Genomic DNA, 12239 nt, shown 5'->3' with positions numbered 1-12239 from the left:
GCTGACCTCCATCATTCATGTTCCCAAGAACTCTTAACGCAACCTGCCACAATGACTACCGCCCTGTAGCACTCACATCTGTGTGATCATGCTCTCCATAGCCGATGTAAGACATTTAAACAAATTAACATTCACAAGGCTGCAGGGCCAGAAGGATTGCCAAGATGCACACTCAGAGCACGTGCTGACCAGCTGGAAAGTGTCTTCACTGACATTTTCAACCTCTCCCTGACCCAGTCTGTAATACCTACATGTTTCAAGCAGACCACCATAGACCCTGTGCCCAAAAACACCCAGGTAACCTATCTAAATGACTATCGCCCCGTACTGTAGCACTCACATCTGTAACCATGGAATGCTTTGAAAGGCTGGTCATGGCTCACCTCAAAACCATCATCCCAGCCACCCTGGATCCACTCCAATTCACATACTGCCCCAACAGACAACGCAATCTCAATTGCACTCCACCCTGCCCTCACCCACCTAGATAAGAGAAATACCTATGTGAGAATGCTGTTCATTGACTACAGCTCAGCGTTCAACACCATAGTCCCCTCCGAGTTCATCACCAAGCTTGTGACCCTGGGACTGAATACCTCCCTCTGCAACTGGATCCTGGACTTCCAGGCGGGCCGACCCCAGGTGGTGAGGGTAGACAACATCACCTCCGCCACACTGACCCTCAACACACATGCCCCACAGGGGTGTGTGCTATGTCCACTCCTGTACTCTCTGTTCACCCATGACTGTGTGGCCACGCAGAACTCCAACACCATTTTCAAGTTGCTGACGATGTCAGTAAGACCAAGGAGGGCTGCAGTGGAGTGGGTCTAGGGCTTCAAGTTCCTTGGTGTTCAAATTACTAAGGACTTAAAATGGTCCACACACATGCAAACAGTCGTGAAGAAGGCGCAACAGCCCCTCTTCCCCCTTAGGAGGTTGAAAAGATTTGGCATGAGCCCTCAAATCCTCTAAAAGTTCTACAGTTGCACCATTGAGAGCATCTTGACTGGTTGTATCACTGCTTGGTATGGCAACTGCACCGCCCTTGATCACATGGTGCTACAGAGGGTGTTGCAGACAGTTGAGGACATCACTGGGGCTGAGCTCCCTTGCCATCCAGGACCTGTGTATCAGGTGGTGTGAAAGGAAGGCCTGGAAAATTGTTAGACTCCAGCCTCCCAAGCAAATGCTCTCTCTGCTTCCGCACGGCAAGAGGAGCAACAAGTCTGACACCAACGGGCTGAACAGCTTCTATCCCCAATCCGTAAGACTGCTATTCATTTTTTTTATGGCTAATCTGCATTGACACTTCTATTTTACTTTTCCACTATGCACACTTACTCTATGCACACTCTACACACTCACTCACAATTAATTTGCTCACACACACATAACACACGCACACATTCATACTGACGTTACACGCACGGACACACACTCAAATACAATCATTATATATGCTGCAGCTACTCTGTTTATTATACATCCTGATGCCTAGTCACCCTACCCCTGTACATATCTACCTCTATCACTCCAGTATTCCTGCACATTATAAATATGGTATTGGCACTGACTCTGGAACTGACCCTGTATATAGCTTAGTTACTTTCTCTTGTTCTTCTTATTTGTGTCTTGTGTGTTTTTGTTCTACTTGACTTTGTATTGTTTTGTAGTAGTACTGATATTGATTACTGCAATGTTGGGAAAGAGCAAGCAAGAAATGTATTTCACAGTCAACAATAAAAACTTGAAATTTGAGAGGGAACACCCAGACAGGAACCTTGACAATTTTTTTCCAGTGGTAAACTGGCTGATTAAGAGCACAGATACTTTTGACGAGGTGGGGAATTCCATTGGATTCGTTTGAAGACCTATTGTGTACGTTGCCCGTGCGTCGTCAATGGGCCGAGCGGTGCATTTTTGGGGTTATTGGGATAAAGAGAGCGCTCCTTCAATGAGTGAATTGGGCGCAAACTCAAAAACCCAACCCAATTGTTGAATTTCGTCAACAAGAACTACGACATTACAAATATTTTCCAAGATGTGAGATAATTAACGTGTTTTCTGTAATATCGTAGAGCTTTGGAATCATGGAATTGCGTACTTTCGAGGAAAATAGGCAGGTTTCTCGATTCATACCCCGAGAAGGGATTGCGTGATGATTAGTTTAGCAACTCCGTGACGCAGCATGACAACGTGAACGCGATTGGTCGACAGTCAGTTACTTACTTGCGTTCATTGCCAATGGGATTCCTCTATCCTACTTTCTCCTTGTTCGACTATCTCTATAGCGGAGGGTCGTCCCTAGTTACCACGGCCACAGTCGAAATTATGGCTAAACCCTGCCCAGTTCTACAATTTATCTTATTGAAATCTGATGTTAACCCTAACCACACTGCTAATATTTTGGCTAACCCGAACCTTAAACTAAGACCAAACATCTATTTTTTTGTTTTCGTAAATGTTTATGATTACAACCAATTTTGACTTTGTGGTTTTGGTAAACTAGTGAAAACCTCAGCGGAGTTACACGTGGTCACGTCACGTGCGCCATCATTCAAGATCAAGATGGCAGCCTCCATGTGTCGGTGCTATGAGGTGAGATTATGCACATTCGTTTCACATTTCTCCCCCTGGCTTGCACTGCCGAGGAGTGAATGTTGACGAAATTGTTTTAGGGCTCTATATTTAACGTTATTTCGTGAAAACGTTATATCATCTGAAGACAGTTATGAATCGATGAATGGGCCAGTCGGTGTTCGTTCGTGAACATATGCTAGCTAGTGAGGTCGCTGAACATGTCAAGCATTCTCCATAGCCTATTAATATTGTACATAACTCGTCAGTTCGTCTGCTTGTTGGAAATAATTCGTACATCAAACACGTCTGTAAATAATAGCTCACCATAGCCAGGACAGTTAGAGCATGTTTTATAATAGCTTTAATTGCAATATTTTTTTGTTTTATTTAACCAAGTCAGTTAAGAACAAATTATTATTTACAATGACGGCCTAAATTACCCCGGCCTAACCCAGACGATGCTGGACCAATTGTCTGCCGAAAATCTCCCCGAAGTCAGAACCCCACCTTTCTAATTTAGTTAATTTTGTGGCTAGACTTTAAAAAATACTAGTCGAATAAGACATTGGAGAGGACGAATTTTGTCAAAGAGAAATATTTATAGACGAATACAAATCAGTAGCGGATTTAGGTACGGGCGGCATCTTGCCGGGGGCCGGGGCTGAAGGGGTGGTTCGCCCCATACAAGCTAGAACCGCCACATACACTTGAAACAAATAGCCAAACCGAAAACTACAAAAATGCTTTGTGCTACTAAAATCAATTAAATGTAGGCTAAACTGACAACGGAGTGAAGAGCAGAAATCACATCTATCAAGCAAGTCCGTATGAATGTCCTGTCATAGCGTCAGTAGAACGGTCCTGTCATAGCGTCAGTAGAAAGGTCCTGTCATAGCGTCAGTAGAAAGGTCCTGTCATAGCGTCAGTAGAAAGGACCTGTCATAGCGTCAGTAGAAATGTCTTGTCATAGCGTCAGTAGAAATGTCTTGTCATAGCGTCAGTAGGGATATTTTGTAATCGGGTCAATAGGGATATTTTGTTATAGCCTACATCAGGGATTATTTTTTGGAAATCAGACTGGGTCTCAATTTGCTGTTGAGAAGTAGAATTTCTTTTAGGTTGCTAAATTAGTTTTGCAGTCAGCTATCTAAACTTATGGTTGAATTACCCAGGGGCCCCACTGATTTTGGTAGTCAGTCTCACTCAGATATAATATTTAAGAAAAGATGCAAACATTTTTCTCCACCCTGTGGCAAAATGTGTACAATTGCTACAAATTAGCTCTAAAATGTAGAAATGTTTTCTCTGCTGTTAAGAGCGGGGCCACTAATGTTTTGCTCGCAAGGGGGTGTGTATGGATGTGGGTATGCAGACCCGCTGGGTACGCAGATCCTGGCTCCTCATGATGAGTTCAGATTTTTTGTGGCCCCCTCAAAGTTGCCCATCCCTGGCCTATGTTGTTGTTCTCTTTAGCTGGTCGGAAGACGTCTTCTGCTCCTGTCATCCCGTGCTGTCGTCTCTTCATTCAATAGAGGAGATGCCTACAGGATTTGTGGGTCTCCGGCTGTCCCTGTGCAGGTAAAGACCAAAGCAGTATCACCATTGGCCTTCAAATAATGATAGATCTGGAGGTAGCTAACTAGCTTTAGCTAACACACAAACTCTTAACATTGTATCTGTCATTCACTCATAATTGTGCCCTCTTTCTCCCAGGTGCGGTATGCGTCAGAACGACCTAGTCGTAAAGGCTTTTTCGGGGAGTTTGTGGAGAACCTGAGGCAGGAGTTTGGTAAGGACAAGGAGATGAAGGAGAACATCAAGAAGTTCAGAGAGGAGGCCAAGAGGCTAGAGGAGTCGGATGCCCTGCAACAGGCTCGGAGGAAATTTGTAAGCTTAAATTTTTATTTTGGAATGTATTGTCTCTTTAAGGCAAATGGTACCAACCTTGGTTGTGCAGACTTTTTTTTCGCCAGCCCATCACTAATCTTCAACTATCGAAGGTCTTGACAATAAGTTCAAAAGGTTGTGTCAGTGCTGGGCTGAAACAAAAGCCTGCGCACACTGTTGCTGTCCAGGACCGGGGTTGGTGACAACTGGATAAGCATTTTTAACCTGTGTTACACACACATACTTGTGATCAAGGACACTTATCAAGCTCATTTCTTTATTTCCTCCAGAAAACCATTGAGTCTGAAACCGTTAAGACCTCTGAGGTGTTCAAGAAGACCTTTGGAACTCTGTCTGAAACTGTGAAGGAGGTGAGTCATTTTCACACTTACAAATGATTTCTAGAAGAAAAGTTATTGACATCAGAACTTAGTATTAGGCCAAAGTGCAAGTGTTTCAAGTCCTTTATATCTTATCAATGGGGTTTATCTATATTTGTATATTCCTTAATATAATTGCATGTGTTTACAGTTTATCAGTTGAACTTCTATCTTAGTGCCAACCCAGAAATACAATTATAACGTACTGTTTATAGTAGCGGGCTACACAGGCTAATGTGATTTTCCATTACCCGTTAGTTAGAGGATAGGTACTGTTTGGCTAAGCGCAGATATTTTACGACCAACTTTAACTTGGCGATACTATCTTCGTTCTCGATTCGGCCGAACACCTGTCTTCTAAAATGTCCATTTCCAAGTTGCAGGTGGTTCATTTTGAATTTAGAAAATGCTCCGTTATTAAAATAAATATAATTGTTTTGCTCCATGAAGTAACCAAAAATGTTTACCCCGTCATCTTGCCTGTTTCAAATCTTCTCTCATTGATCGAGACAGGTGAGTGTCTTCGTGACTTGCGGCACTTTGGGTGGGGTGAACCCACCAGTCTCAATCGATGAGAAAAGATTTGAAATGGACATTGTTGGATTTGCTTTGGCGCATTTTTCTAAATTCAAAACGAACCACCTGCAACTGGACACAGACATTTTATAAGATACATGTTTGACCAAATCGAGAACGAAGATGGTATCGCCAAGTTAAGGTTGGTCGAAAATTTGCGGTGCTACAGTAAAACAGTACTGTCCTGTAACAATTAATAGAGAGTCAAATTAGCCCATTACAAACCTGTAGCTATGTTTTAAAGTAGCTCACCACAACTCTTTCTGAAGTCTTTCTCACATCCATGATAATGCCTGAACTCTGAAGTCATTCTGTCTATGTCTGTCTGTTTGTCCAGGGCCTTGAGGAGGTGACCCGTACAGACCTGGGGAAGAAAATCAAGGAGGGGGTGGAGGAGGCAGCCAAGACTGCCAGGCACTCGGTTGAGTCTGTGTCCAAGGGGGGAGAGAAGCTGGGAGTGACCAGCGCCTTCAGGGCCATCTCACAGGTCAGAGACTGACATTTAAACAAGCAACCCACCTCTCCATCGAAGGACATGTGTTAACGCTTTATTCTTTTTAGTTCTTGGTCTGCTTTTAACCCAGCTCCTGCTTAAGAATTGGCTTGGTTACATAGTTATTACTGATCATTATGTAGAAGGTGTTACCAGTTGTTTTGGTTAAATACCAGCTGTTGAGCGACATTGAAGCATCAAATCGAGGCTGAAAATGGTGTAAAATGTCATGGATTCTATGGCATCATTTAACTGACCTCATCTGTTCCCCTCTTTGTGTGTACAGGGGATGGAGTCAGTGAAGAGAGAGATTGATGTGGTGGACGATGGTACTTACAGGGCTCCTTCTCAACTCAGGAAGAGGAGGGAATTCTCCTCCAAGGGAGGGGAGAGCGACAACCGAGTGTTTGAGGCCAATGAGTATGTCCCTTGTTCATAGCCATGACATACTTATAACAGATACGTTTTCCCATTCACTGACGATGCTATGGGTGTCCATTCAGCCATGCTTGAAATGATTAGGAAATACAACCTATTGATGTAACCAGTCTATGTTGATTTATAGAGAGGACATGGGTGTTGTGCTGCACAAGGATTCTAAGTGGTACACACAGTGGAAGGACTTTAAAGACAACAACATGGTTTTCAACAGTAAGATAATGTTATTGTATTTCATCAGATATAGTTACATGAGTGATGTAATCATAGGTCACATTTTATGGTTGAGTGCACTTCACTGGCCTGTCAGCAGGTGGCACTATATTCGTTGGCAAGGTATACCTCAATGTCAAGCCTATCAGAAATGGGATTTTTCCTGATAAAGAAACATTTTCTGTGACATTGTATCTTATTTGATTATCTGTGGATGGTCCCAGAGTCTTGGAAGTCTTTGGGATAATTTCAGTTCAGTATTTCTTATGTTGCTTCTCCTCTCTCCTCAGGGTTCTTTGAGATGAAAATGAAGTATGACGAGAGTGACAACGCCCTTGTCAGAGCATCTCGAGCCGTGACCGACAGAGTCACCGATCTACTAGGTAAACAACCTCTCCTTATTAAAAAAATCTGTCTGTTGAATAATCATATCAGTCAGGGGTTTAGTGGGTGCATTCAATAGTTTCTCTGTTATATTGTCTTATGTCAGTGGCCACTAGGTGACTACCCTCTTTTCTTTCGTAAGTTCTGATAGATGGCAGGACTACATAAGTTTCTACTATTTTGCCATTAAATCTTTGTTTATTTGGTTGGCAGGTGGTCTCTTCTCTACCACTGAGATGTCTCAGGTGCTGACGGAGATCTTAAAGGCAGATCCCAGCTTCGACAAGGACTCCTTTCTCAAACAGTGTGAGAAGGACATCATCCCCAACATCCTAGAGGTAAGGGGCCCGAACACTTTAACACTTTTTAAGCATTTTTGTAGATCAATGTTTTGCTATTTTCAATTGTAATAGTACATGAGTACTTTTGAGATGCGTAACACTAGTGCAATCTATAGGCCGCTAGAGTTGAATAGATGTTTCAAACATATAGATATTGCATGCTAAATATCTATGTAAATGAACTACATTTACATGCATCCAGAGCGACTTAGATTTCATACTTTTATTTTCTCTCCGTACTAATGTCCTTGAACCCACCTTTGTCCTTCTGTCTTCTGCAGGCTATGATCCGCGGGGAGCTCGAGATGCTGAAAGACTGGTGCTATGAAGCGGTGAGTACTTTCATATAGACAGCATGCTTTCTTTTCCTTTCACCCTTTCCACTTGTATTGATGTCTGAACAAAAGGGTTTACTTTGTGTTCTTCCGTTTGAGATATTTTGTGTTCGTTTTTCTTAGCAGGCCACGTACTTTTCAAATGAAAGGAACCTCCTCATGTTCTTGTTCCAAATAGAATTCTTCCTTCAGATGTGTTTTTATTTTACCTTTATTTAACTAGGCAAGTCAGTTAAGAACAAATTCTTATTTTCAATGACGGCCTAGGAACAGTGGGCCCTGGGTCTACTGCCTTGTTCAGGGGCAGAACGACAGATTTTTACCTTGTCAGCTTGGGGATTCGATCTTGCAACCTTTCGGTTACTAGTCCAACACTTTAACCACTAGGCTACCCTGTGTGGTTGATGTCTTGTGAATGTGTTTTAACCCTCCTCTCTCTCCGTCCTCAGACATACAGTCAGCTGGCCCACCCCATCCAGCAGGCCAGGGCCCTGGGTCTAATGTTCCAGTCCAAGGTCCTAGATATAGACAACGTAGATGTAAGTACATGACTGTGTCGCTCAGGCCCAACCGGGCAATGTCCTGTACAAGTCACCAACGTTTTGGAAGCATGCTGATTTAGTCCTTTTTAGTCCTGTTATATCATTTCTGTTCTCTCCTCTCTCATTTATTCATTCAGTTACTCTTTCATCTCTGTGTCTCAGTTGGCGATGGGGAAGCTCATGGATCAAGGCCCCGTGTTGATCATCACCTTCCAGGCCCAGGTGGTCATGGTGATTCGTAGTCCCAAGGGAGACCTGGTGGAAGGAGATCCGGTGAGTTGCCTCCTAAAAGGGTTCTCTCTATCCTGGCAGATTTTGTCTGGGTCACTTTGCCCCTAAACCTGTGTCTCTCCTGCCTACGATGGTATCTTTTGTTCTACTTCCCTAACCCTGTTCCTAACTCTGTTTCTTCTGTCCCGTTCTTCTAACCGTTGCCCTTTTTCCTCGACTGCTGGTGATGATAAGTCTTGTTGCTCCCACCTTTCCTTCTCTCCTAACCCTGTTTTCTCTCTCTCCCCTCCCCCAGGAGAAGGTGTTGAGGATGATGTACGTGTGGGCTCTGTGTCGGGACCAGGAGGAGCTCAACCCCGACGCGGCCTGGAGACTACTGGACATGTCTGCCTCCAGCACCGAGCAGGCTCTTTGAGAGATGAGGGACCCGACAAAGGGACGCTCCCGGGACACACACACACATCCAGGATCTACACACACAAGCCAGTGTACACCACAACATCACACATATCCAGGAGCCACACTGTATGTCAAGAGGACGTGGCGGCATGTCCCTTTCCAGATGCGTACTAGAGTGGTGTGTTTGTGGTTAGTCCTCATGGCGCAGATGGGATCTTCTACTGGTGTGTGGTCTTAGGAACAAAATAGAGTGTGTGCGGACACGAAGTGAAAGGACAGTTTGTTTTCAGTTGTGCACCGGGGCCTCCCACTCTTGCTATTCTGGTTAGAGTAAGTTTGCTTTCTGTGAAGGTTTGCTTTCTGTAGTACACAGCTTTGTACGAGATCTTCAGTTTCTTGGCTATTTCTTGCATGGAATAGCTTTCATTTCTAAGAACAAGAATAGACTGCCGAGTTTCAGAAGAAAGTTCTTTGTTTCTGGCCATTTTGAGCCTGTAATCGAACCCACAAATGCGGATGTTCCAGATACTCAACTAGTCTAAAGAAGGCTGGTTTTATTGCTTCTTTAATTAGCACAACAGTTTTCAGCTGTGCTAACATAATAGCAAAATGGTTTTCTAATTATCAATTAGCCTTTTAAAATTATAAACTTATAATTAATTATAGTTTATAATTATAAACTAGCTAACACAACGTGCCATTGGAACACAGGAGTGATGGTTGCTGATAATGGGCGTCTGTACGCCTATGTAGATATTCCATAAAAAAAATCTGCGATTTTCGAGTTACAATAGTCATTTACAACATTAACAATGTCTACACTATTTCTGACCAATTTGATGTTGTTTTAATGGACAAAAAATGAGCTTTTATTTAAAAAACAAGGACATTTGTTAGAATTTATTTTTACGGGAAGACAAACTGAAGATAAATAGGATATCTATGTATGTTTAAAGATCCATCGTGTCACGTGTCCAAATACTCATGGCAATTCAGACTAACTGTTAAATATGTCAAACTGCTTCATTGCAAGCTAGGGTGGGACCACAGTCAGGCTTGTCGTAAGGCAGCTACTTTTTCAGCTGAACCTCATAGACATTGCACTGATGTTCTCTGTACTTCCAGATGTACTTATATGGTACTGTATGAGAGACTGCCTGCAACGGGTATGTATATGATTTTTTTTTTAATGTAATTTTTTATTTTTATTACACGTTTATTTTTTGTCTGTATTACATGGTTTTCACATCAGGAAACTGGAATACTGGTAACTGAAAGGGTTATTTTTGTTAACCATAACTCAATAACAGAAAATAATATTTCAGGGAGTGTTGTAGCTAACTGATTTGAGTGTTTCATTCAGAGTTGGTTCTAGCATGAGGAAATGTGATATTTCATGACAAAGGGCAATATCATATTTCAGCTGTCTATATAGATAACATGTAAATCTAGTGCTCTGAGATGGACTATTCATCAAAACAAGGACCATCATTCTAACAAAAATATGGTTTAATGTTGTGAGCTCTAGATTAAAGGATATAAACCAGGAGTTTTTATGGAAACGTTTTACTTGGACCATGAATGTGTTGGCAGAAGGGTGAGTTTCTAACAGAAGAATATTCAGAAAATATTCAGACCCCTAGACGTTTTCCACATTTTGTTACGTTACAGCCTTATTCTAAAATGGATTAAATAAATATAAATCCTCAGCAATCTACACACAATAATCCATAATGACAAAGCGAAAACAGCTTTTTAGAAATGTTTGCACATTTATTAAAAATTAAAAACAGAAATACCTTATTTACATAAGTATTTACACTTCGCTATGAGACTCGAAATTGAGAGCAGGTGCATCCTGTTTCCTTTGATCATCCTTGATGTTTCTACAACTTGGAGTCCACCTGTGGTAAATTCAATTGATTGGACAACAATTTGGGAAGGCACAGACCTTCCCACAGTTGACAGTGCATGTCAAAGCAAAAAAAACGAATCCATGAGGTCAAAGGAATTGTCCGTAGAGCGCCGAGGCAGGATTGTGTCAATTTAATACATTTTAGAATAAGGCTGTAACAAAATGAGGAGAAAGGGCAAGGGTCTGAATTCTTTCCGAATGCACTGTGACTATCGTTTTAACCTTGTTTTTTGGGGGGTGTTTGTGGTTGACAGATAAGGTCCATTTGAAAGTAGAAGTTGCCCCTCTAGAATTAGATTTCCCCTATGCCCAAACCTATATGTAAGAATTAGACGTGTAAAACGATATCTGACCCTAAAACAGAGTTTGGGGCAACTCTAAGCTCACTGGAAGTTGAAGATTGGCTCTTGAAGTGGCAGAAACCTCATACTCTACAGTATATCTAAGAACAGGGTTCTTTAGTGAAAAATAACCCTGTTCACGCTGGGCTGAATCCTAACTTGAGATACATTATTTGCTAGCGTTGAGTACGAGTATGTTGATTGGAGATTTGTGGAACTCTCAGGTTATGATTCCATCCTGAGAGAGTCTCACTTTGGTTTACATCCATGTATTTGCGTCGACCAAAGGAAATATCTATGTATTGTATCACTTTATTTTTTTGCCTTGAGAAAAGAATGCTGTATGATACTGAGGCTTTGTTCATGTTTTTCATTGTCTGTCATTCGCCAGCATTAGTCTTTAGTGGTATAATAACCAGCGGCGACCCGTCATTCAGGGCAGGTGGGGCATTTTTGGGCTTGCCTGTTTTGCATTTTATTTTGGCATTAAGACGTATCACATATCAGTTTGCAAACAATGTAAAAATATATATCATAAGGTTAATAAAGCTGCATACACACATGGTCTCTTTTTTGTTTGTTTTCTTGAGTAAGGCAGCTCCAAAATGCACGGGTTCAATGCTTTCTGTGGTGGAGGGGCAGCCAGCAGAAAATAGAATTGCGCCGTGATTGGCTCAGTGTTCTGTCATTCATGGGGACAGTACGTCATCGGCAAGTTTAAGTCCTTATTAAGGGTAGACATCCAAAATGCCACAGAGTTATTACAAGTGCCCTTCCAAGAAGGCTCAAGGTCGTTGTCCACAGATAAAAATGACATCGAATCACGTTTATATCTATAGTAGCTTTGATTGGACTGATCATGTCAACATCTTGCTTTCATAGTCTTAGCTAGCAGTCATCATGAATCAAGTCGATTAAACTAGTGGAAAATCCTTTTTAATCCTTGTCATATGAAGAGAAATTAAAAATAAAATGAATCGGTGCTCATTGGACATAAAGATTACACAAGTTGAGATGAGCTGTTTGGACAGAATCAGCGGTTAACTGCAAGCATTGCAAAGCAACCACAAACGTTAGCCTGCTATTCAATGGAGTGGTGGTGGGTTTTTTTTTCTTCGAGTTCCCTTCATAACTCCAGAGAATGCCAGACTTTGATGACAAAGTTAGATGACAAAATGTGC

At 42.1% G+C, this 12239-nt stretch overlaps 1 protein-coding gene across 1 annotated transcript; it reads left to right on the top strand.

Moving 5' to 3' along the window:
- The first annotated feature begins 2325 nt into the window (after positions 1–2325).
- On the top strand, positions 2326–11615 carry LOC109875046 (mitochondrial import inner membrane translocase subunit TIM44). The gene is made up of 13 exons (XM_020467191.2): positions 2326–2601; positions 4057–4161; positions 4297–4470; positions 4761–4841; positions 5764–5913; positions 6206–6339; positions 6485–6570; positions 6861–6953; positions 7168–7292; positions 7577–7627; positions 8080–8169; positions 8335–8445; positions 8699–11615. The coding sequence occupies exons 1-13, from the start codon at positions 2572–2574 to the stop codon at positions 8816–8818; spliced, it is 1350 nt and encodes a 449-aa protein (XP_020322780.1). The 5' UTR covers positions 2326–2571; the 3' UTR covers positions 8819–11615.
- Positions 11616–12239: the final 624 nt, after the last annotated feature.

This window comes from Oncorhynchus kisutch, linkage group LG30, assembly GCF_002021735.2.
Source record: "Oncorhynchus kisutch isolate 150728-3 linkage group LG30, Okis_V2, whole genome shotgun sequence".
NCBI lineage: Eukaryota > Metazoa > Chordata > Actinopteri > Salmoniformes > Salmonidae > Oncorhynchus > Oncorhynchus kisutch.
The sequence above is the reverse complement of the archived record's forward strand: the minus strand, read 5'-3'. Positions and strand labels throughout refer to the sequence as shown.